Source organism: Garra rufa, chromosome 18, assembly GCF_049309525.1.
Source record: "Garra rufa chromosome 18, GarRuf1.0, whole genome shotgun sequence".
NCBI classification, from domain to species: Eukaryota; Metazoa; Chordata; class Actinopteri; order Cypriniformes; family Cyprinidae; genus Garra; species Garra rufa.
Window position 1 is genome coordinate 17,629,261 of NC_133378.1, and position 27,528 is coordinate 17,656,788.

The window sequence follows — 27,528 nt, forward strand, 5'->3', positions numbered from 1 at the left end:
CATTAAAAGATCCTAGAGACACAGCTGGCTGCCTTATTCCTTAGTTTAAAGTTGCTGTACCAGAAAACCTTTGAGGGTGTTAAACAAAAAAGCACAATATCATAAAATGTTTGATCAGAGCAACTGAGAAAAACCTGCATTGTACAGCCAAAGACTTGCAAGATGACGCAACGAAAGGAGGAAAAATATTTCAATGCAGTGTTTAAGAAGAACACTAGTCAAGTATGGCCTTAATGTTGAGGTATCTTGCCAAATACTACTCTTGACCAAGAAGAACAAAAAGGCTGACTTGAACATGCTAGAATTCATTTGGATAGACCTGTGGAATTCCGAAAAAATGTTTTATGGAGTGATGTGACCAACCTGGAATTTTTTGGACCCAGAGATAAGCGGTATGTCTGGTGCAAAAAAGGCAAAGCTTATAAGCAGAAGAACACCATCTTCATGGTCAAACATGGAGGTGGGCCAGTCCTAATATGGAGTTGTTTTACCATAGCATAACGTATGAGGGATATCTTGATTTTTTTTTTTTAAATATCAGGCCATTTTGGCAAGAATTGTGACGCCTTTGGTACAAATACTAAAGCTAATGATCAATGGACTTTCCTGCAGGACAATCACCCCAAAGTATACATTCCAAATCTACTCATGCTTGGTTCAGGGATCAGTCATAGAATGTTCTTGAGTGGCCTGTTTAGTCTCCAGATTTAATTCACATTGAAAATATTTGGTTAAATTTGAATAAAGCAGTGGCAATGTAAAAACCAAAGATTCGTAGTGATCTGAAAGTTTTTTCAGGCGAGGAATGGGCAAAGACTGCAGTAGAGAGGCACTTCCAAGCAAGCGTTTATCGGTGGTTTTAAAGAATAAAAGATTCTGCACCAAATTTTACTTTTAGGGCTTGAATCATTTTGAACATTAACATTTAGAGCCAAATAGATTTTTTTTCATTATTCATCTGAATTACTTAAAGGAACACTTCACTTGTGTTAATAAGTTGAGTTTTACCGTTGTGAAATCCATTTAGCCGTTCTCCTGTTCTGGCGAAATCACTTTTAGCATAGCTTAGCATAGATCATTGAATCCTATTAGACCAATAGCATCGCATTCAAAAATGACCAACGAGTTTCGATATTTGTTCTATTTAAAACTAGACTCTTCTGCAGTTATTTTGTGTACTAAAAACGGCGGAAAATGTAAAGCTGCAATTTTCTAGGCTGATAAGATTAGGAACTACACTCCCATTCCGGCGTAATAGTCTAGGAAGTTTGCTGCCGTACTATGGACGCAGCAGACGCAGTAATATCACGCAGCGCCTGAAATTAGTTCCCAGCTAGGTAACTTCCAACGAGGAATGCTCCCTGTACATGCAGCTGGTCACGTTGTGCTGCAATGTGCTGCGTGATATTACTGCGCCTGCTTCAGCCATATTACGGCAGCAAACTTCCTTGACTATTACACCGGAATGGGAGTGTAGTTCCTAATCTTATCGGCCTACATTTTACGCCGGTCTTAGTATACGATATAACTACAGAAGAGTCAAGTTTTATAGGACAAACATTGAAACTCGTTGGTCTTTTTTTAACGCGATGCTATTGGTCTCATAGGATTCAATGATCTATGCTAAGCTATGCTAAAAGTGATATCGCCAGAACAGGAGAATGGCTGAATGGATTTCAAAACGGTAAAAATCAACTTATTAACTCAGGGGGAGTTGGAGAATGAGCCTATTTCCAAAAAAAGTGGAGTGTTCCTTTAAATGTGTTTTAATAAACTTTCTGCAATAGTGTACTGATGCCTTTGTTGAATTGTTTTTCACAAAATTATGTTCTCTGCAGCAAAATGTCTTGCAGGTCAAGGGGGCTGAATAATTTTGATTGCAACTGTATAATTTATAATATAAAAAATTATAAAACACAATTTATAATAAAAATATATAAAATAAAAATAATATAAAATGTATAATTAAAGACATTTCACAAAAAAATCTTATGACCATATTTATATAGATTATATTTATTATAGATATTTTATATAAAAATTAATTTAAAAAAAATGTACTGTCACTTTTGATCAATTTAATGTGTCCATACTTAATAAATTCCTTTACAAAAAATAAATAAATAAAAAAAATCGTACTGTCCCCAAACTTTTAAACGACAGTGTAAAATTTAGTTTGGCCATGCTAATGTCTCAGAAATCACACACTCCACCTTTAACCTCTTTTCCAGGATGAGACGGCTAGTACAATGTAGTAAGACTGTCTTATCGTGCTAATACGTGAGCAAACAGAAGAGTCTTTACCGTGTGTCGTATGAGCAACTCTGTACAGCTTACGTGGCTTTTGGTAGCTGAGAGACATGATTATTCAGAGGTAATATTTTATCTTAGCAGTTTGCAGAGCTTTGTTTGCCATTCTTTCAAGCAGGGGATAAAAGAGCAGCCTTGGCGTGCTGGCTCTGATTATGATCTAATTGTTAACATTCAGTGTGCCTTATTATCAATCTGGTGCCTTACAATGAGCAGTTAGAGCTTTGTTAGTGTTGGCAGAAGGCTCTGAGAGAGCGATCCTGCTACCGGTGGTGCATTACAGAAGTACTAGTTAGCGCTAAGGTGGCATGAGAGGAGCCCCTGCCGCCAACGACAACAACAACAACAAACAAACAGGAATTGATGGCAAGCGTTTATTATCTGGTTTAATTGCTCATCATCTGGAGGATCTGACAGTTGTGGTTAATGAGAGAGAGAGGAAAGGCGCAGGCTGTTGGCAGAGGGCTTCACGGCAAAGAGGATGCTGGGAGAACGGGAGGGAGAGTGGGGGAGTTTGACACCGGGATCTGGAGCAACTCATTCCAGCCGAACAGAAGCACTGGATGTAAGCGAAATCATTTTCTAATCGAAATATCAGCCTTCGCTTTAGTTCCACTGAGCTCTTTGGAAGTCTGTTTAACCTGGATGTCATTAACACAGTCACAGAGAGGAATCGGGCCTTGTGTGTAATCAGATGGTGAACACACACAGGATATCACAAAGACGGAGCCCCTTCCTAAAGATCTCATCTGGGCTACAGGCCTGGACACGGTTCAAAAAGGGACCTCCCAGACACTGCAACCCCAGGCACATACGAAATGGGTTCAAACTGACAATTGCCAGAAGAAGGCCTTGGTGAGTTATAACGATTCACCTACTGCAAACATCGACTGTTTAATGGACTTTAGCTTACAAGACCAGGACAAGACAGTGCAATATGTGTCACAATTAAATCTAAATCTCCAAACTAAACCTGTCAGGTGCGCAAGTCTGTCTGCCTATCCTGCTTACTGCTGCAGGCCTGTCACAATCAGCAAAGATGATGAAAAAGTGTAAATAGATGAAGGATCGGCTGCAATTTTAGAGCCCAACTGATCATGTGTGATTCTTCATCTTCACGGAATTACACCTATAGCTGTACTGTGTCTATATATATCATTTGACCTTTTACCGATTACAATAGCTGCCTTTGAAAAACATTTATGTTCTCTTAGCCTACACTGAGAAAAGGAGCTTGCTGATAGAGAAAATTAAAAAGTGGGTTATAATAATAAAAAAAATTGTTTTGTCTTATTTGATATAACTGGAGTTCCTAAGTCAGAGACTTTTATTTAAAAATGCTTTAAAAAGCTTTCTTGTTTGTTAGTTGATTATAAATGAATAAATAATCAATAAATAATAAATAAATAAATAAATTAGAAATGTAAAAAAATAAAAAATAAACATTCCCTTCAAATTTTCAGTTTTAATTGTAAAATGTGTTTCAATTTAAAAGATATGGTTACTATTATTAAAAAATGCTTTAAAAAGCTTTTTTGTTTGTTTAAAAGATATTAGCATTTTTATGGTTACCAGTTACTTTAATTTTATGGATATCAATTTAAAAGATATTAGCATTTTATGGATATTAGCATTTTTATGGTTACCAGTATCGGTCAATTTTAAAACCGATTTGCCAATAAAATAATTTTAAAACATTTAAAAAAAAGTTTTTGTCAGAGCCCTTGTTATTCTTAATTTTGACATTCATTTACATTTTTTTTACCAGACATATCGGGCTCAATGCATTCTTGTTAAGAATAAAAGACTTCTTTCAGAAACATTATAAAAAAAAATAAAATAAAAAAATCGGACCAACCCCAAAACTTTGAATGGTAGTGTGACTGAAGTTTCAACAGTCAACTAGGGGTTGACCGTTCTTTTTTTTTTTTTTTTTAAATCATTTAAAGCCCTTGTTATTCTTAATTTTGACATCATTTTCATTTTTACACCAGACATATTGGTTAAATGCATAATGTATAAAGCATATAAAATTAAATGAATGCATTCTTGTTAAGCATAAAAGACTTCTTTCAAAAACATTTTTAAAAATAATAAAAATCGTATCAACCCCAAACCTTCGAATGATAGTGTGAGTGGGGTTTCAACAGTCAACTAGGGGTTGAACGAATATTGGCCTCGACTATCGGTGCAGATGTTAAGCATTTTTTGCTGATAAAATAATTAAAAGCATTAAAAGAAAGTTTTTTTTCAGAGCCCTTGTTATTCGTAATTTTGACATTAACTTTCACTTTGACACCAGACATATCGGTTCAATCCACAATGTATAAAACATTTAAAATTAAATGAACACATTCTTGTTGAGCATAAAAGACTTCTTTCAAAAACATAAAAAAATAAATAAATAACCAACCCCATATCTTCTAATGGTAGTGTAAGTGGGGTTTCAGCAGTCAACTAGGAGTTGACCGATTATCAGCCTGCATTATTGTCACTGATATTAAGCATTTTTATGGTTATCATATCGGTCATTTTCAAAACAGATTTGCCGATAACAATTTAAAAGCATTTAAAGAAAGTTTTTGTCAGAGCCCTAGTTATTCTTAATTTTGATATTCACTTTCATTTGTACACCAGACATATCGGTTCAATGCATTATGTATAAAACGTATCAAATTAATTAAATTCATTCTTGTTGAGCATAAGATACTTCTTTCAAAACCATTTAAAAAAAGTATACCAACTCCAAACCTTCAAATGGTAGTGTGAGTGGGTTTTCAACAGTCAACTAGATGTCAACCAATTATCGTCGCCATTATTAAGCATTTTTATGGTTATTGGTATGGGTCATTTTCAAAACCGATTTGCTGAAAATTATTTCAAAGCATTTAAAGTCACAGTCCTTGTTATTCTTAATTTTGATATTAATTTAAATTTTTACACCAGATATATCAGTGTAAAATATTTTTTGTCTACTTGATCTGTAATAATTAATATCGGCATCTGCCCTAAAAAACACTAATTTTTCTGTTAGAAATTACATTATTTGCATTCTATTATAAATTTTACAGGTTTAAATAAGATTTGCAATCTCAAATTGTCAATGTGGTCTCAGACTTTTGGAGCCCACGGTTATGTTATACAATAACATGAAGTATCCATTATATGTCTTGGGCTATTTTTGGAATTGCTTTGTATGATACACAAATGAGAAGTTGAAGATTAGGCCTAATGCACAACCACAAATAGATGTTACATTCATCTTCATCATACAATGATGTATGCAATAGAAGGAAAATCTGCGAAAGCAAATGGGCTTTAAGAGCAATCTCTTCATACCACTCATGTGGCACGCTAATAAAAAAGACTTTTCCATTAATTTCAAAACATTATTATCAATGGCAAATTGAATACACGAAGAAAACTGCTTCATCAGCTTTAACTTACTAGGAGGGGCACGATGCCAATAGGGAACACCCTCCCAAAAACCACTGCTGCTAAAGTCATTCACAAATATCCCATTGAGAAACTCTAGCAGTGCTGAAACCCAGCGTATGCCTGCTTTCTGCCCACTGCTGTAGATCTGCATCCACACACATGGGAATCATTAGGGCACACGAGTTGGCGAGTGTCCCTAGCAACCAGCTGCATCTGTTTATGTTTACCTTCACGCTCCTACCAGCTAATGCCATGAGTACATCTGCTACTGTGCAACGAAGCTGTGGTTACATGCATGGTTGACCCATGATTCTGTAATTGCCCAGCAAGTAAGATAAAGAGTCAGAGCGTAACCACCAAAGCCTTCCCTTCCCTTCCAAGAACCTCTTTTCTCTGCCAGCTCTTGTCCTGTTGTGGAAAGCTCATTGCTGAATTGGTTCAACAAATTGAGCCGCAATAATAACACTGCTTTTACAAATCAGAGCAAGAAATACACTGACAAAAATTTCCACCCGTTTCAGTGGATGCCTTACATTTTAAGTATAATCAACTTGGATGTACAAGTCAATTGAATTTAAATTACATTAAAGTTAAATTTGATTAACTTAAAATTGCTCAACTTATATTTTATGAGATAATGTAAAAACAAAGTTTCCATAATTTACTAATCTTATTATTTTTACAGTGTACTCTGTCACGCGCACGCGCGCACACACGCACACACGCGCACACACACACACACACACACACACACACCTAAAATGTAGGTTTATATATTTAGATTTAAAAAATCTATATGAATTATATTATAAAAATACATTTGCATTTTTCTATTTTAATTACAGAAGATTTTCTTTATTTTACTAATTAAATAAGGGGCAGAATAAATGTTTGCTACTGTTAATATTTATAAATATTATATTTTTATTGTTACAATTATACATTATAAAAAGAGATTTGCACAGTACGAATATGAGATTTATTTAGTTATATTTAATATAAATGGGTTTCTTTTTTTCTTTGTGCGTGTTGCATTTTTCTATTATAATTACACACTTTTTTCTGATTATAGTTAAGGGGAAAATAATAAATGTTTGTTACTGTAACTTTTTATAAATGTTACCTTTTTATTATTACAATTATAAATTATGAAATAGATTTGAACAGTAATACTTTTTTTCTTTGCATTTTTCTATTTTAATTACAGAATATTTTCTTTATTTTCCAATTAAAGTCAAATGGGACATACTAAATATTTGATATACTGATAATATTTTTTTAATATAATATTTTTATTGTTACAATTACACATAATATACATTTTTTTATTTTTTGTGTTATATTTAATTTAAAAAAGCGGGGTTCAATTTTATTTATTTTAATTTTTCCATTTCAATTACAGAAAATACTTTATTTTTTCAAATTTCAACTGTTAAATTATAATTTAAAAGAAAATTTCATCACTGATGGTCTGAGGCTCTTAGAAAGACTTTATATGTAAAACTTACACTGAATAAATGTTTCTTTTTGTGAAGATTTTTCATTTTTAAATCTATCCATCCATCTATCTATCCATCTATCTATCTGTCTATCACTAGAAGAACAAAGTTTTGCAAATGTGTGAATGTTTAGCTCATATCGTTATCAATTATGACAATTAAAAACATCTCTGAAAGCAATGCAAAATTTAACCAGTGTGTGGTTTGAAACATCTCACAGATGTGCAACTCGTATGAAAAAAAAGAGGGGGGACATGAAAGGAATTTTGAAGCCTACACTAATAACATAATGGCTCAAAACAGCCACATGAAAGACTTGAGATGTTGGTGTACTTTGTGCTGTTATTGTGTTTCCTGTTCACAAGTTCATGCAACAGATGCCAAAGAAAACTCAGGCGGTGTGGCCCCCCTCTGACCCCCTGGGTGAGAATTACACTGTGCCGGAGTACAAAGCTCTAGAGGACACAATATCCAACGCATACAAATGTGCACTTGTTTTGTCATTTAATATAGAACACATACTGTTAGACACAAACACGATCAGGATGAGAAAGGGTGTTCTCTGGTTTGCTCAAATATCAAGACTGTAATCACAATAAATTTTATGAGTGTCAGTGGTCTTTCTTCCAGATGCTCAGAATTTAGAAGAATATCTTGACTGGGTTACATTAAAATGGCCTGCCCTTTCAAAAGTCTAATTGAATTCATTCAAGCATGGGAAATTGCGTAGTAAAGGCAAATTAACTAACCTCACATCTGAGGTTGTTTTCCCACTAAATCCAACTACATCAATGGCCAGTATTTATGTCTTGTGAATAAAAAAAATAAATAAACACAAAGTGTCAGTCATGCTTATCCATAAAACATATATATGCGTTTTAAACAACTCACACTGACCTCAAATTCTAAGTTTTAGACACGTTGCTCATTGCTTTGGAGCGACCTTAAATCTTCTACAAAAGCCAAACATTGAACAACACTGACATCTTCTGGCTATTCCTCATACTGCCACTGAGAGCTAGTCGACATCTACCGTAAGAGACCAAGACACACAGTGCAAATCAAAATTAAATAATCTATAAATACTTGATTTTTTTTTCTGAAATATTGTTCATCTTCAAAATTTAAAGGAATATTAGCTGTATGTTCTACTACCACGTTTGACAAAAAAAAAACCAAGGCATTTTAACAAAAACCTTTATTTTGTGGAAAGCAGTGATCAAAATTAGAGAAAAGTAACCACTATAGCACAAAAAAAAGACTACAACTAAAATTCTGGAGGGTTACAGCTGTCAGAAATTAGTGGGAAATGTAAAAGCCCTTGTTTTGAATGACTTCAGCACATCCGTTGCCACAGAACAATACCAGTTTCTCAGACTGCGCAGGTTTGATCTTGGTCCAGACTCTTCTTTCACTCGCTTCCATAGTTTGGCAACTGTAATGGGTTTCTTAGCCATAACTTTCTCGCCAAGGATTTTCAGTCAAGTTTAGATCAGGACTCTGGTCCAGCCATTTCATTTTTTCAGAGTTCTTAGCTTCAAGGAACTGCTTTACCAATTTTGCAGTTTGGCGGGGGCATTGTCTTGCATGAAAATTGCAGGCTGTTTTGGATTCTCCTACTTTGACAGACTTATTTGAGCACTTGGGGTTCAGTCTTTCCTCAGTTTGACGCCAAACAGAATGTTCCCATCAGCCCCCCAAAAAAATTAACTCATGTAGCTCTCATCACTAAAGTGAACTTTGGACCAGTTCTTTCTCCACACACAACATGCTCCTCAGAAAAAGTGAGCTTTAGTCTTTTGATTGTTTCTGCTGATGAGAGGTTTGGTCACTGCAGCAAGCACTTTCAGTCCGACTTCTCTTAAATATCCGAGACAGATCCTTACTCTGTTCAGCACTGAACTGGCCAGCAATTCCAGCTGCAGTGTTGAATTCCCCATTGAGAGTCTCTGCATTATCCTGTCTTCTCATGCATTTGTCTTACATGGACGACCAGCCTTTTTGAGGGACTTGAATGAATTAGTGTCATTGTAAATCTGCAATATTTGAGAAATAACAGATTTTGAATAACTGACTTTTCTTGCAATGGATGAAAGCGTCATCTCTTTGGCCTTCATCTGGACAACCTCCCGTCGCAGGGTTTCAGTCACCTTAGAGCAGCCTGCCATCTTGCAATCTCAGTGAAAATTGAAGGAACGCTGCCAGTTAAATAGGGTTTGTCAGATAATTAAGGAAATTAGCACCAGGTGCCAGATTAACACCAATTACTTAAGAGTTATCTGTAAGTGTTCTCTAATTTTTATCAGGGTTCTTTTTCAAACATCTCATTAAATTTTTTATATACTGTGCTTCAGAATACAATTAATTCATGAAATATGCTTAAACTGCCCTTCGACTCTTATTAGGATAACTTCAGATAGGACTAAGCAGTGACCCTGAAATATAGGAAACTGCAGGTTGTTCTCTAATTTTGATCTCCACTGTACACAAAGATCACATCTTTGAATAAAAAAAAAAAAAAAAAAAACTCTTTCTAATGTTAATTAAAACACCTCTGGTCCACAGTATGATCATCCAGACCACAAAAACTATATCTCAGTCATAAGATCATACGTCATTGTTTTATTTTCCAAGAAAAAACCTGCAGCATTTAATACACCTATATATCTATATACATACTCTATGTAAGGGATAATGCACAAAAAAAGTCCATGAAAATGTACAAAACAATCAGCAACAAGCTGAGCACTGCAACAATATTACAGTAATATTAATGAGGTCATCTTTACTAGAATCGATAAATGAGATGCAAGATGGTGCCAGTTGCCAGTCCGTGTGATACAAAAGACATGAAAGTAATGCAGTACGTAACTGTTTAATGTCCAAACATTTAAATAATTGAAAGAATGATCATTTGTTTATTATTATTTAAAGTCTGTCAAGTGAAAGAAATTGCATTATGTCTAATTTGTTTTATTATGTACTACAGTATAATCAATACTGTATATATTTGGAAATAATGTCATTTTTTGTGTATTGAGTATAACTATAGTTGATGGAGACATGATTTTCAGTTACCCAGATGATCAAACCGATATGCAGCAATATATAAGTATTAGGACCACTGCAGCATAGTAAAATAAACATCTAAATTATTACATAATACAAAACATAATAGAATCCGTACTAAAGATACTATAATATTACAGGAAATTTCGCTTCAGTTGCCAAACTGCCAGGCACTTTTGTCCTTTAGGGAAGCAACAGGGATAGTTATAGTGCAACTTGGGAATTAACACCCTTTTTTATGCTAGACACCATATTTAATCCTGAGATGTGACGCACACAGCTGAGGGAGTTCTGAGACAGTAGCTCGTATTTAAATGGCATTACCAACACAGTCTTAGATGTAATCATTCCCCACATGTGACTCCAACGGCACTTTGCTTGTCAACAGAAAAGATGCATTGGTCCGCTTGACTGTTGTGTTGTAAATCCCAGTCTGAGTGAAAATGGTGCTTAAATGTGTAGCTGTATTTCAAACTGTGATTACATCTGTTGTGATTAATGGACTAGCAATAGTAATAGTGTTGTTTGGAAAAATCACTGACACGTGTGTGGTTGGTACCTGCATTTCCATACGTTCTGCATCGCGGCCCCTCACAGTCAATGATGCACGGATGAACTTCTCGAGAGATTTTTGTTGTGCTTTGGGCCAGGAAGTGTCGCTGCAAATACTTTTGTTTCACTATCTCCATTTATGGTGAAAGACGAGATGATGTGCTAAGAGCCTCAAATGTTTGGAGTTGTTGGCTTTGTACTGAGGTTATACTGGTTTCTTTATTTGTTGTCTGTGATGATGTAGACATCTCTGGTGGCACAGGAGTAGTAAACTCTTTGTTGGAATCAACAGAAACTTGTGGCTTGTCTGTAATCCTCTCGGGTGAATGTGTTGTCATATTAGCTTCTTGTGGGTCATCATGTGTTAAGTGTAGGTGTGATTTTAACATTTCTGAAAAACAGTTGCAGCAATTTGAAGTTTTGAATACCTGAGTGAGGACTCAGACAGTTGAAAATTAACTAACCTGAACAAGGTGAGGTGTTTTCCATGGCCCAGTGCATTTTGTGATTTGTCTCTTTAAAGGTGAGAACAGCATCTACCTTGTAGAAATTTTGCTGACGTTTCTCACCTGCCAGACCAATGCACTCCTAAAAAACAGAATACATATAAAAAAAGACATTAATAATTTAAAAATAAAATTAATTCAAAATGCAAACATCCTCATTTCAAAGCTCTTAAATGCAAAGCTATTTTCAAATTAAATGGCTTTATATTAGAATATATATAGATAAATAGTGTCAGTGTGACATGATCCTTCAGAAATTCTTATAGTGCTCAAGAAACATTTTTTTCTTATTATCAATGTTGAAACAGTTTTCTTTGATGAATACAAAGATAAAAGGACTGCATTTATTAATTAAAAAACTGTAACATTTTAAATAGCTTTACTGTCATTTTTGATCAATTGTAGGCATCATTGCTAAATTAAAGTATCGATATTTTTTTCCAAGTCTCGTCTGCTCACAAAGCCTGCACTTATTTTGAACCAAAGTACAGTAAAAATAGTACAATTGTGAAATATTTTTACTATTTATAACAACTGTTTTCTATAAGAATATTTTTTTTTAATGTAATTTATTCCTCTGATTTTAAAGCTGAGTTTTAGCTGAGTTTCACATGATCCTTCAGAAATTACTCTCTGATTTGCTGCTCAAAAGCATTTATTATTATGTTGAAAACAGCTGAGCAGAATTTTTTCAGGTTTCTTTGATGAATAGACAGTTCAGAAGAACAACATTCATCTAAAATATAATTTTAAAAATGTATGTATTTATCACTTTTGAGCAATTTAAAGCATCCTTGCTGAATAAAAGTATTCATTTCTATAATTTCTTTCTCAAAAAAATGTTTAGTGAATAGTATAGTGAATAATGTCACAAAAAATTATTTCAGATAAATGCTGATCTTTGGATCTTTCTATTCAAATAATTCTGAAAACAAAAATGTACACAACTTTTTTAAATATTAATAATTATAATATTTTTTCCTGAACAGCAAATTAGCATATTAGCATCATTTCTGAAGGATCATGTGACACTGAAGACTGGAGTTATGATGCAGAAAATTTAGCTGTGATCACAGGAATAAATTACATTTTAAAATAATAATTTAAAAAATATTTCACAATATTACTGCTTTTGCTGTATTTTGGATCAAATAAATACAAGCTTAGTGAGCAAAGGGGGATTCTTCAAAAAACATAACTAATCTTACTGTTCAAAAACTTTTGACTGACAGTGTATATATTTCTACAAATTATAAACGTCTAACCTTTTTCTGTTGAATGTGGGATGTGGGAATTATAAGCTGCACAAAGTCAATCGTCTCTGACCAGGTGAATGTGTCAGTCTGTTCAACAATCACAGTGCTTACTGAAAGGGTCTCATTTTGATATCCACCTCTTTTGGTCAAGCCCATACGCCGTTTATAGACATGCAGCACCGTGTCTTCAGATGACGACTGGTTCACTGAAAGAAACATGCAGAATGGCTATTCAAATATGGAAGTAATAAAGAACAGCAAAATAAAGAAGATGCTAAGATATGACAATAATCACAAACCGTTTGGGCAGGTCGCCTCCATGCTGTAGGCATAATGGCCACTGACCAGCTTGAGAGGTAAGAAATGTCCTTCAGATTTGAAAACCTAAAAAATATGTAAACTTTTAATAAAAATAAACCTCTTGTTGCACTGTTTAAAATTATATTAAATGAGAAATTGACATGCAATTCTTTAGACAGTTTGGATATTTCTAACTCAACTTAAGCACAATGGATTCAAATTAACATTTTAGGTCCTGTACAAGCCGGGCCAAAAATGTTATTCAATTACAGACCACTAGGTGACACAATTTAGTAAATAATTCTTGCAATCATGCAAAAGAAAGAGACAAAAACACAACTCAATATGAAAGTAATGAATTCCCCATGTTCCTTTTTGTATATAAAAGATGTATACATGTTCTGTTGCTAAACTATTAGAAACTTTCATAGCCACAAACTGACAGCACAGTCTTACCTGCACAGGACTTAAGATGGTGTTTCTCCTTCCTTGAACTGTTATGTTTGGTTTGTGCATTTCAACATTGACTTGAATAAGACTGGAATCCTCCAAAGCCACCACCAGACTCCCTCTCAAGGCCAGAGACCAGTCAAGCTGAATGGAAAAATATTCCACATTAGATGCATTTATCTCATCATGACCTCAGTGATCAACACATTTATTAGACATTACCTCATTATTCCAGTTATCCACAGGAATCTCTCTGGTAACCTTAAATACAAAAAAAAAGCTTTAAGAAAATAAGAAAAAAAAAGAAGAAGCAAAAGAAGAATCAACACATCATGCTATTCTTACCTGAATGAAGTCTGAATCACACTGGATGTACTCTCTGTTAGGAGGCGTTAACACTGCTGGACACTTCATCATAAACTTCTGAGTTCTGCCTCCAAAACGACTCACTCTCTTCAGCAGGTTCAGCACAATCACATAATTGCCATGCTGAAAAATCACAACAACATGTTATTCTGAGATACAGTGATAAAAAAGAACAGATGTTTATCAGCAACACACTGCAGAAGCGAATAAGTTTCAGTAACCAAAAAAAAAAAAAAAAAAAAAATTCTGACCTCTAACTGGACAAAACATCCACTGTACATGACTCTGAAGATATAGTTCTTTTCTAGATCTCTGTGCAGGGCAAACCCACATGAAGAAAGTTGATGGTTTAGATTCTCCATGGACACCAAACCCACTGAAAGGAGCAAGAGATTTATAAAACTAGTACACAGAACATATTTTGAAATACAAGTGCATAGAAAAGTTAACATTTGCTAATTCTTTTTTTTTATTGCTGTTTAAAACGCTCATACTTAGACCTTACACTGTCTGTCTTACTGTGTGTCTGACACATTAAAAATGTTTCATAATATTTCAAGTTACTTTGTGCAACAGCTTGAAAGAACATTATTATTTCTGCTATAAAATTACATTTGTTTGTTTCTTAACATCAGTCAATTTTTGGTGGCAAAAAGAAAAAAGGGAAAAAGAGGTTAAAATATATACAGTTGAGGTCAAAATTTAATAACATACACCTTGCAGAATCTGCAAAATGGTAAATTCTGACATAAAGTACATAAAGGGGAACCTTAACCAAACAATAAAGAATAATCTAGTCTTGTCTTATCCTACTTTTAGCATAAACATTAATTATAACTAAATGTAAAATATGTGGCTAATGTGGATACTATAATGTTTTTTTTTTTCGTTTTGTTTTTTCAGAAAACATCTATTTTACAGTTGAAATTCTAGGGTTGTAAGTAACGATATATGACGGTCTATCGCGGTTTGAACGTGTACGGTTATCATACCGTAAACATTTGGATATAATGTTACCGGTTATGAACAAATGAATGAAATAAAATCTCACCATGCATATGCAACTTACTTTTGCTCGGCTGCTTCACTCTTCATTGACTTGGCTGCTTTACATACAGCGGAAAAAATGGCAGAGACAGAGATATATCTAATCTCCATCCCCTGCCGAAAAAAAAGTGTAAATCTGCAGTAAGTGAATACTTCTGAAATTGAAAAAAAAAAAAACGAACGCGACTTTGTCCATAGGACAGGTACAATTTGCAAAAACATGTGGACACGAAGTGGCTGTAAAAGCAGTCAAATACATCCAACATGTTTGATCATATCCACAAAAAAAATGTTTAATCATATCCGCGGGCACCATCCGTCTTTCACCGCAGATAAAGGTATGTCGCATTTATAGCAAGTTATAAGTTTAGGCCGTATGATTTACGTGATTCAGAGAGAATCCCGGTGCAGTCCTGAACATGCAAATTACACTAAAACGAGGATGTCACGTAAAACGTAATGGTTAAATCGCAATTTTATGTGTCTGTGTATATGAAAGCGCAAAGAGACGGAATATTCTGCTTGTTTCTTTGTCTCTGAGTGGCGCCGTTTTATACTACATACTGGAGTACGCATAGGCTACATGACGCTAATGGTGTTTTCAGAGCTGCTCGGAGAGAAAACCTAAATAAACATTTTCTATTTTTATTTGAGAAAAACCATTGTCAAATACACTCTGAAACTTAAAGGTCTGCTACAACTCGTCAAAATAAAATTTCGATTTAACCTGAAGTTATGACAGAACTATATTAGCATTATACAATGTACTTAAAATTAATAATTACAACAATAAAAATGTTCTTTATAATAATGCATTTATTTAAACATTATTTTTAGGGAATATCAAGGTCCATGTTTTATCTTAGTATACCTTTGCCAAAAATTAAAATGTGGTTAAATTTTCTTTTGATAACATTTTAAAACATTAATTAAAATGTTAAAGTGTTATATATAAGGCTTATATCTTTACTAATTTACTTATGTTTATTATTTTTTTTAGAAGGGAGACTTCAATACTTCCATTAAAATGGTTTCAAGTTTGTTGCATAAAGGAATTGTACACTTAAATAACTTTTTTATTCTGATAAGAGTTATTGCTAAGAATTATTGTTTAATATATACCTTAAAACGGTGATATTTTCTGAGACGATTATCATACTGTCAAAATCTCATACCATTACAACCCTAATGGTGACCCACAGATCTGTTAGTTTTCCTCTCTTGTGTTAAAATAATTCAATGTCCATCTCACCTTGAATCCTTAATATTCCAGAAAGCCAAAGCCTCAATCCCTCAATTCTCATTCTGTGGATCCAAAGTTCCATGTACTCTGAGAAACATTCCACATCACCTTCTAGAAAAGTAAAAATCAGTCAGTTTTTATTCTTTTACTACAGTGTAAAGAGTAACATACTGTAAAGTAATAATTACCAGTCATGCTTGCAGATGGACTGCCCACCCAGTCTCTCTTCTGAAGTTGCAAAACATTTCCCCATATGGGCAAAATGAAGTGTCTACGTAAAGCAAAGGAGCCAAAATAACCATTTTAGTAATATTACAGTAGAAAATTCTTAAAGCATAAGTATACAGTTACTTACACTGAAATAAGTAAAACCCCTGTGAGCATCAACGCCATGACTCATTTGGTTCTTGTGCACAGAGGGGTGATACAAGTGCTTTTATACCGCTAACAATTCAGCTGTGTTTGGCCTTTTAGGTTACAAGTGAGTGTGACAACAAGGTTGACCCACCTCATCATAAAATTATACAACACGTACAAGCAAAGGAAGGAGGGAAACCTGCACCTGCAAGGCAATAAAAATCCCTCTTCCTTTCTTTCATTCACTCATTCTAACATGAGGTTTTACCTTTTCCAGTATAAATGTCATGGCTGCTTCATAAGTTAACCGTTTACTAAGAACTATGCAAGATTACAGCACAGTAAACCTTCATTCAATTGTGATTGTAATTAAAAAAGGCATGTTTATAGGTGGAATGAATATTGATTACATCATGTTTGGCAGCATGATGTAAACCTGGCTGTGTCATTACAAAACTATAAAAACAATTGTAGGTCCTAACAACACCCATGAGATGGCTGATCAAATTATTTTGGATTCCATAAGTGAAACCAGACATTGTATGATGAAGCCTTTCAATTGTCTGAATGTTGGAAACAATGTTATAGTATTACAACACAGACAGAATTATCACAGATTTTCCCAGTTGGATTGGAGCTCCTTACATAACATTATAATGTTAAATACAACATAAATTAAATTAATACATTAAATCTAAAAAACTATATACAAGTCGAAAGTTTTTGAACAGTAAGATTTTTTTTTAAACAAGTATCTTATACTCACCAAGTCTGTATATATTTGATCCAAAATACAGCAAAAGTAATATTGTGAAATATTTTTACTATTTAAAATAACTGCTTTCTATTTGAATATATTTTAAAGTGTAATTTATTCCTGTGATGAAAGCTAAATTTTCTGCATCATAACTCCAGTCTTCAGTTCCACATGACCCTTCAGAAATCATTCTAATATGCTAATTTGCTGTTCAGTAAAAAACATATTATAATTATTATCAATATTTAAAGTTGCATACATTTTGTTTTCAGAATTCGTTGAATAGAAGCATTTATCTGAAATACATTTTTTGTGACATTATTCACTATACTATTCCCGATAAATGTTTTTATTCAGGATGCTTTAAATTGATCAAAAGTGATAAATACATACATTTTTCAAATTATATTTCAGATAAATGTTGTTCTTCTGAACTGTCTATTCGTCAAAGAAACCTGAAAAAATCTGCTCAGCTGTTTTCAACATAATAATAAATGCTTTTGAGCAGCAAATCAGAATATTAGAGTAATTTATAAAGGATCATGTGACTGGAGTAATGATGCTAAAACTCTTCAGTTTCACATGAGCCTTCAGAAATAATTCTAATATGCTGATTTACTGTTCAAGAAACTTTTTATTATTATCATCATCATTATCAATATATAAAACAGTTGACTACATTGTTTTCAGGATTCTTTGATGAATAGAAAGATCCAAAGATAAGAATTTATCTGAAATAAAAAGCTTTTGTGACATTACACACTTACACTATACCATTTAAAAGCTTGGAGACTGAGTCCATATATTTTTGGTTAAGAATTTAATACTTTTATTTTGCAAGCATGCTTTAAATTCATCAAAAGTGATGATGACATTTATGTTACAAAAGATTTGTATTTCAGATAAGTGCTGTTCTTCTAAACTTTCTATTCATCAAATAAACCTGAAAAAAATCTACTCAGCTGTTCTCAACATAATAATATACTTTAAAATATATTCAAATAGAAAACAGTAAAACTATTTCAAATTGTTACTTATTGTTTTGCTGTATCAAATAAATGCAGGCTTGATGAACAAGAAAAGACTTCTTTAAACACACTTATTTATCTTACTAACAGTAAGATTTTTAATATTTATTAGTAATAACTAATATTATTAGTTTGAATATTGTTTTGTCAAAAATATAGATTACTTTTGTCAATCAACTGGTAATATCAGAGGCCTTTGTCTTTAAATCCATTGTTTTCCAGGGCTTTTGTCTGTTCTAAATCTGATGTAACAAACATGTAAGATGCTATATGAGGAGAAGCTTTCAACACTACAGTGGATTCCTGCATATTTGACATTTTTTCAACCTCCTTAAATGAAAACAACAACCCCACCGTTCCATCATGATCACAAACAGCCACGACAAAATCACACCATTCGATACAGTATACCACAAACTATGTTATGAGTTTAAAAAGTGAACATTTTACATTTACGAACCCCTCCATGTGCTGTGATGCGACGCTCCAAACTGATGATGTCATTCCTTTAGTGACGCATCTGGGTGGCCATTTTATCAGTTTGGGGGGTCTGAACGGCAACTGGATGCACTAGTCCTCGCGTTTTCTTTCTTTTTAGTACATTGCATCGCTTATTTTAATCACAATCGTCAGATAATCAAGTTCAGTCGATGAGTTGGTGTTTGCACGTAGTGACAATTGGCGGGAAAAGGGTGCGACGTGACGCGCCATTCATTTCTAGCGTCCGCGCGGTTAGCAAGTAGCTTAGCTTAGCTAATGGTACCCCGCATTATTTGATAACAGTCGCACATAAACAATAGACATCAGAATTTTTGCCAACCAATTTGTGGTTGCGTTTACTTCTGAGGTCTTTCCGGTGGACTAGTTTCGCTTTCAGCCCCGTTTGTTGTCTTATTGCTGAATTATTGATTGGTTCGGAAGCTGTTAGCATAGCTTGCGTTCTCTGTGTAAACATGACGGAGTGTTATATTCGCGTCGCGGAGGACGAGAACGAGGAGCCGATGGAGATCCCGTCCGAGGAGGACGGCACCGTGCTGCTCTCCACCGTGGCAGCGCAGTTTCCCGGTGCCTGCGGCCTAAGATACCGTAGCCCCGTGTCTCAGTGCATGAGAGGGGTCCGACTAGTGGAGGGGGTACTCCATGCACCCGAATCAGACTGGGGCAATCTGGTGTACGTGGTCAATTATCCAAAAGGTAACATCAGATCTGGTAACTTAGTATTGTGTTTATTTGATTGCACTGCAGTAACATCAAAAAATAAAAATATGCTCTTATGCCAGTTACCCAGTTATTCCGCTGCTAATGCATATTATGTATGTAAATTCAGTCTAGTTGATTGTCTTTAAATAAAGCAAATAACCATAACGATCAAATATAAATTTTCAGATAACAAGAGAAAGATGGATGAAATGGATGCTGCATCGGCTGTGAAGATCAAGAGAGGTGTGCAGAAGACATCAGATTTGATTGTGCTTGGGCTGCCATGGAAAACAACAGAGCAAGACCTTAAAGATTACTTCAGCACTTTTGGAGAGGTGATCATGGTGCAGGTTAGTATAAACAAACCCTAAATAGTTCACCCCAAACACTAAAAATAATAAATACTTGCCCTCATGTTCCAAAAGGTTGTATGATGGGTTTACATCAGTGGAGCATAATGGATTTGTTTATGTATGGACAATGTTTGTGTTGTTCTCTTTCATTTATTGAAAGTGGATGGGGCCTCTCAAAGGCTTTTTAGGCAGCCAAGCTCCAAAAATGACAAAAAGCATCATGGCAGTAGGCAATAATACTTTTCTGCAATGCTATAATTCTTCTGAAACTCACTGTACAATAGCTTTGTGTTGGAAAAAAAAAAACGGACTGAAAGTTAAAATTTCCTGAATTATTTCACTCACTTGTAACCCTGAATTATTCCCGTTTTTAGTCATTTTAGAAAAAGTAAATTAAGTTTTTGTTTTTTTTTACTTTAGTGGAATGGTACAAAACTTAGTGACTTTAGTGGCACTTGCCTAATACACAAAAAAACACATGAACACAATTTAAAAAAAAAAGGCTAAATGGTCTTGGGAAATGGGAAATAAAAGTCAAAAATGAAATGTAAAAAAAAAATATATATATATATATATATATATACAGTGTTTTCTTTTTCCCTGGTACTACAAACTAGCCACAATGAGTAGTATTTGATCATTTCTGTTTGTTGTACTATACATATGCAGGATTTAGAAGCAGAATTCCGCTTTAAACAACTCCTTTGGACAGGGTTCGTACAAGGTGCTTAAAGTACTTGAATTTGACTTTTTGAATTTAAGGCTTAAGGAAAAAAAACCTTGAAATAGCAATATTCCTAAAGAGGTACTTGAAAAGTGCTTAAATTATTGAAAGACAATGTATCTATGAAAAAAAAAAGTTTAATTTTGTCAATAAGTACATCTTTTCACACAAAATAAACCCAATTAAAAAAAAAAACGTTCTAGCTTATTTCGCAAATCATTTGTTTCAGATCAGGATTTCGGAGCGATTTCACAAATCTTTTTCTCAAATTTTTTTTCTTAAACAGTAGAAAACATCAACCCATTAATGCAGTACAGTAATAAAAACAAAACAAAGAAAATAAGAAAAAGTATACTCAAATACAAATGAAAGAAGGAAAAGTCATACAAGTACTATTAAATAATAATTGTCATTTTTGGGTGAACTTTTACTAAAATGTTGTGCATGGCCTGTTCCCTCAGGTGAAAAGAGATGCAAAAACTGGAAATTCCAAAGGATTTGGCTTTGTAAGATTTACAGACTACGAAACACAAGTAAAAGTCATGTCCCAGCGGCATATGATTGATGGAAGATGGTGCGACTGCAAACTCCCCAACTCAAAGGTATTTCCGCAACACTAATGCCACATAATACCACACATAGTTCACATTTTAATATATAAGTTATAAGTATTAAAGGTTTTAAATTCAAACATACACACACTTCACATTTCAAATGTTTTGTGATGCCCCTGCTGTTGTGAACATTGCATGAGTAGACCCTGTTTTCTATTAAATGATCTAGTATTTCCTGGAACAGGCTGGCCCGGATGAGCCTATGAGAAGCAGGAAAGTTTTTGTGGGCCGCTGTACCGAGGACATGACAGCCGATGAGCTTAGACAGTTTTTTATGCAGTACGGCGAAGTTACAGACGTGTTCATTCCCAAACCTTTCCGAGCCTTTGCCTTTGTCACCTTTGCTGATGATCAGGTTGGTATTATTCATTGTCTTTATTTGGCTTGTTCTCATTCTTTTCTCAAATTAACGCATGGTTGTTTTCCTCCAGGTTGCCCAGTCTCTGTGCGGCGAGGACCTGATCATTAAAGGAACCAGCGTGCACATCTCCAACGCTGAGCCTAAGCACAATAATAGTAGGCAAATGATGGATCGTGGGCGGTTCGGGGGGTTTGGGGGGCAGGGCTTTGGCAGTAGTCGCAGTCCCAACAGCAATGTGAATTTTGGGGCCCTTAGCTTGAATCCGGCCATGATGGCAGCTGCGCAGGCAGCCCTTCAGAGTAGCTGGGGCATGATGGGAATGCTGGCCAGTCAGCAGAATCAGACAGCCGCTTCCGGCACGACCCCTAGCGGGCAGAACAGCGGTAGTAGAGATCAGAACCAGAGTTACAACCCAAGCAGCAATAACTACAACACCAGCAGCACAGCTAGTCTCGGGTGGGGGGCGGGAACCAATTCGGGCTCGAGCAGTGGGTTCAACTCCGGTTTTGGATCTAGCATGGAGACAAAGTCCAGCTGGGGAATGTAGAGGGAGATTTCAATTGGGTCTCGAAGTATCCTAATATCTAGATTATATGGTAAGTATTTTGAGAGAAGAAAGTTTAGTCAGATATTATGTCCCTTAAATATTTGCCTTTGATTTTGTAAAACTGAATGTTCTTCGTATACATATAATGATTGCTCTTTAAGATTAATTTCGAGTGGTTGTTAGGAATGAAATGAACACTATAAGTTTTTTTTTTTCCTTATGGATATAATTTATTTTGTCAGGCATTATTTCAGTATGCCCACATATCTGAGCATCTCTTTACCATTTCAGTGCCCTCTCAACGTACAGTACATTTTAAAGATGCTCCATGTGGAAAGCCATTTGAGTTGTGTTCTCTGCAGTTTTTTTTCCCTCAACGTTTTTTATGGTCAAGCCTTCATAAATCTCTTCTACAGTTCATCACCTCTTTTCCAATTTCCCGGGAAGAAGCCCCTCGTTGGCCGCAATGTTCGAGCGATCTCAGTATCAGTTCCCCTCTTCCCATGTGTAAATGCTTTGCCATCAAAGAGCACAGCTTCACTCTGCATATACTGTGTTAGACGGTGGGTGTTGTCTTTTTTTCCCCTTTTCATGGATGAAATCTGTCCGCTTTTTTGAGAGCTGAGAGTGATATGGTGATGGATTGTTGGTGCGCCAAGAGTGAGAGACTGAATGAGCGAACGCGCTGAGAGAGAGAGAACTTGAACGCAAGTGTGCGATGCCGAAAAGCGACGTGCTGACTGTGAGAAGAACCTGTGTGAGCGAGTGTGAACGAAGGCAGCGAGTGTTTTTTCTGTAGGACCATCAGAAGGACATTCATTTACATTCTTCCGTCCCTCTTGTTCTGTCTACCTTCCTCCCTTTCTTATATTGCAATCATATTTAAAGAAAAAAAAATAACCAAAAAAAAAAAACAGATATGTAGTGGAATGTTGAAGTGATCTACTAAGTATTTGTGTTCTTGCTTAATAATTTGATGTGAATGCTGTGTATGGTGTGTGTTCTATCTCGCTGTTACTGAACTCATATGTGTGAACGTGATGTGATGCTGTCTGTGGGTGGGGCTCTGGGAGTGGGCGGTGAATGAGGGCGAGCGTGAGCTCTGAGTGGCTTAACTGGGGTGATGTATTGATGATGAAAGCGAAGAATGCTTCAAGAAGAGGTTGCTTTTGTTATGTGTTTTGAATGCTTTTTATATGTTTTGTGAATCTAAGGGAACTCAAATAAAAAAATAATTTGACTAGTTATTTTGATAGTGGCTTATTTGCTTCAAGACATTAATTGAATTGCAAACGCTTATTTAATTCGCATGTATAGGGACGTTGGACTCGGCTGGCCCAGGTTTACCTCAGAACCCTGAGTGAAGTCAGTAATGGGAGAGCTGAAGACGGAAGTTCACACAGTCCATCTGTGGAGACTGCTGCTGTATGCCTTTAACCTGAAAAGGGACTACGTCACTTCACTGTCCCCCTGGAATTCCCTTATTGAAATTTCAATGGACAATTCCCAGTTGGCCCGGAGTGCATGACTAAAGACAGTCCGTGGCAATCTAAAAGCAAAGTTAAACCAGTGCGTTCATGGATCAGTCCCATTGCAAATGACTTCATGTCCATGCTCGTGTATTTCCAGCTCTGTTTTACGCAAGACCTCAATGCACTCATTGATCTTGCTTTTAAGTCTTTCTTCTGTTTGATTGCTTTTACATGATCTGTCCCACTGTAAATACAGTTTAGTGAAAGTTGAAAAGGCCTATTTTTCATACAGTGTCCTGTTGTGGGTGAACAGATAGGATTTTGTGAATGGTATTTGTGTTTTCAATGATTTGAATCACTGGCAGGATTTCCATTTTTCAAATACTTAATAAACATACACAGAGGAATTGTATCTGTTTTCATTTTACCTCAGAGTGTGTAATTATAAACATTTCATGTTGGTGATTTCAAATGTAAAAAAAAACATGCATTGGTTTAGTACATTGAAAAGTACTAGTTTCTAGTATATACTATTTAATACACACTATTACTGTTTGTCTTGTTTGTGGAATATCAGTATAACATGCAAAACTGGATAATTTTATCTTAAAAGTACATAACTGCTAAATACAATATCAGACAATGGATTTTTAACTAAACTTTAACGATTTAATAAACTTTTTAATTTATTAGACAGCTTATTTTAAGCTGTTAAATCCTTCCGTAAACATGTATCATTTGAGTAATAGTTGATTTGAATGAAAGCCATTTTCACCGGAACTACAGTCCTGAGCGGAAGAACATTTTGTCATACAGGTAAGTACTATGACTGCTACCAGTACACTCAGCTGGTGTCAGGTGAAGACGTAGCAAACAGAATTATAAATTCAGACAAATACAAGGAGACAATTATATTTTCCTTCTGAATAAAATTAACAGTATGACAAACCGTTCGTTCAAAGTAAAATAAGCCAGATCACCTGTGCGGATCAGTGGTCGTGACTCAAGTGAAGTCTGATGTTATATTTTTTTAGTGAAACCGTTTACTGGGTACTGTTTGCTGCTATTGTAAGTGCCTTTCTTAAAAAAAATATTTAATGAGACTAAGTTATCTTTGAATAATAAAGTAGCCTATACAAACGCCGTCGACTGAACCTATTCAAAAATCATTTAAAGCCATGTTAAAGTTACCGTTTGCTTTTGACATATATGTATAAAAATACGACATACCTGTCAGATGATTTCTTCGTTAGTCAAGTTTTATTTGTGACTGGGTTACCGAATAAGCCACATCTAGAAACAAGTTTTCTTTCCTTTCCGTTAGGTGGTGCCAAACCTTCACTTAATATTGACTAACGTTACACTTCACACTGACGGTTGTTTGATTTTCTTAAGCAAAGATGTAGCATAGACGTAGCACAGCAGTGTTATTTATCATTTTGAAGGTAAAGTTATAGGACTGACATGAATGGATTTGTAGAACTTTTATTACAGTATTTTGGACTTGGATGTCAAACAGTATAAACTGTACATGCATAAGGCCATTGTATTTTTGGAGATTGGGTGTTACCTCAAACATTCAGCATTTTTAAAGTCCTTCAACATAAAATACAATACAGGAACAGCAGAAGCCAAGAGATACATATCCATTTCAATACAACGTATGATAAGATTGGCCAACTGTAAAGGCAGGATTGTAGATTTCAACAGACCCATCTATATCTGTTTTGTTTTCCAGTTTTAACATGAGGAGAAAGTCTTCCAGAAGAAGAGCTTGCAAGGAGATTTAGTGGTTGGTTCAAAAACAGACTTCTCTCCCAGTTTGCCATTCAGAAATTCAGGGTCAAGATCAGCTAGTTCTTTACTGGTGAGGTTCAGCTCAGCCACATCCGTCATCATCTTCTTCAACAAGTCCTTCTGGTCTTTGGTCAGTATCTAGACAACAAGACATTTCTGTGGGCTTGAGTATTAGATCACTGCTATTGATTTATACAGCATTAACAGTATTACAACACTGCAGTACAGTTATTCCTAGCCAGTGACAAAGATTATAGGAAACACTAACAAATATGGACCTATTCACCTCATTTTCCAATTAAAATTGCTTTAAATATTGTTTAAAAAGATATTCACCTCATTGGTTTGTGATTGTTTGTCTTGTACAGGTAACGCCTCACCATGCCAGACCACAAGGAACAGAGGAAACAGGCTCAGCATCACCCGCATAATGAACATGCTTCTCTCAACCGCAGCATGATTGTTCCATCTAACTCCCATCGTCATGTTTTAGAGAGGTACCTTCACAAAAGAAACTGACGCAGTACAAGGGAAGAAAGGCATTATAAAATTACCTTATTTAGTAATATGTAGGTCATTGTTGGATCAATTTTATGCACACTTTTTATAAGAGTACTTAAAAATATCTTTGCCAAATCTACAGTAATTCATTTCTTAATTCCTATATGGAATTGATATTATTTCAACAAAAACTATCCCCACATGCTCTAAAAGGCACCTTAAGGTCACCTTAACACAACCGTAATCATGCATAAAGACGAAACATGCTTTATTATATACATACTTTAGCTTTTAGGGGAAGTGTTGATCTTTGGTATTTGTCGGTTCAAACTGCAGCATCTCTTGTTTGTGTCAGACATCTGCAGCCAGACTCCTCCCCGGCCGATGCATAATTAATCAGCAAACGGCTCAAAATAGGGTGTCCACTTCCTGTCCTGCTCTCCATGCGCTGAATTGCCTTGTTCACCATGATGACTCAGCATCATTCGACTACGACTCCTACACTATACTATTCTAAACTGCGTAGGTTTAGTGTGTCCTCTGTTTGAAGTGGCTTTGAATCACTGAGATGTTTTTTCCTAAGTAAATAAGTCATGAACACTTAAACCCACTATTTGATTCATAGTAAATAGCATAAACAACATATTCTACCTAAAATATATTTAGCAGAACAATACAGATTAACACTCATCTCTGGAGTTCTTGTAGCATTTTAAGGTTGCATGTTACCCCAGTTACTCTAGGGTAGAGCTGTAAGGGCCATTCTACAGAATTGGTGCAAACTGCTATTCCACAACCAAAAAACACACACACGTGTGTCCCGCATTTCCATGTCACTACCAAAACAGTGTATGTTTTAGTCCATTGGCTAGGACTAATTTTAACTACACCTATGCATTTATGATTAGGAAATACCTCTCTCTCACAGTTACATGACTAGTAGATGGGCCTCTTCAATTTGAGCTAAATGTCTTCAAAAGTCTGAAAAATCTGTGTGACTTTAAAGAATGTCATTACTGAATACCATCTTTCTATAATTAAACACATTTTTGGGGTACAAATGTTCAGAACTGTGCTAGGTAACCATGTGCTGATTAGCATCTTTGAGCAAAATTATCTAAAATTGTCACTATGATGAAACAGTCATGACCGAAACATTTGGTGAAGTTTTGGTAGTGATATCTTTGTTTTTTGGGGTTTTATCACATAAAATTGTCACTACCGGAAGTGTCACAACCGAAACATGTTATCATTGTTTCGGTAGTGACAGAAGGAAACACCTAATTTTTTATTTTGGGGGAAATAAAATAAATTTTAATTTAGTTTAGTTTAGTTATGCATTTTTTTTTTGTCTTTTAGTATGTTTTAGTAGTGTTTTAGTATGCAAGTTTAAATTCTGTAATGTGATGTAGTTCAAAACTACCAAATCACTACCAAAAAATGTGCTGTCATGACCAAAACATTGGATGTTTTGTCAAAAATAAAGTATACTGAATTATCAACTAAGATGTTTTGATAGTGTTTGGTTCAATGTGTATATAACTAATGAATTTTTAAGTTTGAAATCAGTATGATCAACTTTTTGCCTTTTACAAAGAAAAATTGGATTCAAAATACAACAGATCTCATAAATTACACTTGAAATAGTTAAAATTGTAATTGTTATTGATTTACCTATTTAAATGTTATATATTTACAAGGAAGATGTAAGCAAAAACGTAGCTCACTTCTTATTAAATTATATATTACTGTGTTTCAATAAGTGACACATTTTGGGGAGA

At 34.9% G+C, this 27,528-nt stretch overlaps 2 protein-coding genes across 7 annotated transcripts; one reads left to right on the forward strand and one right to left on the reverse strand.

Annotated features, from left to right (window-relative positions):
• The first annotated feature begins 18,729 nt into the window (after positions 1-18,729).
• Positions 18,730-23,809, forward strand: LOC141290837 (TAR DNA-binding protein 43-like). 6 transcript variants are annotated; one of them, XR_012340228.1, is made up of 7 exons: positions 18,730-19,372; positions 19,565-19,728; positions 20,917-21,057; positions 21,254-21,424; positions 21,501-21,585; positions 22,394-22,540; positions 23,295-23,809. XR_012340228.1 is itself a non-coding variant. In XM_073822968.1 (6 exons), the coding sequence occupies exons 1-5, from the start codon at positions 19,132-19,134 to the stop codon at positions 21,975-21,977; spliced, it is 1,209 nt and encodes a 402-aa protein (XP_073679069.1). In that variant the 5' UTR covers positions 18,730-19,131; the 3' UTR covers positions 21,978-22,026; positions 22,394-23,224. The 6 variants fall into 6 exon arrangements, 4 of the variants coding, with proteins under 4 accessions (XP_073679069.1, XP_073679071.1, XP_073679068.1 ...); XR_012340227.1 differs by having other exon boundaries at positions 21,239-21,424; positions 23,295-23,806; XM_073822968.1 differs by lacking the exon at positions 23,295-23,809 and having other exon boundaries at positions 21,239-21,424; positions 21,501-22,026; positions 22,394-23,224.
• A 1,109-nt stretch (positions 23,810-24,918) lies between these two features.
• LOC141291691 (somatostatin-2-like) lies at positions 24,919-26,666 on the reverse strand. The gene is made up of 3 exons (XM_073823850.1): positions 26,031-26,666; positions 25,583-25,761; positions 24,919-25,384 (listed from the first exon to the last, which is right to left on the reverse strand). Exons 2-3 carry the CDS (start codon positions 25,730-25,732, stop codon positions 25,190-25,192), a joined length of 345 nt encoding a protein of 114 aa, XP_073679951.1. The 5' UTR covers positions 25,733-25,761; positions 26,031-26,666; the 3' UTR covers positions 24,919-25,189.
• Between the last annotated feature and the right edge of the window lie 862 nt (positions 26,667-27,528).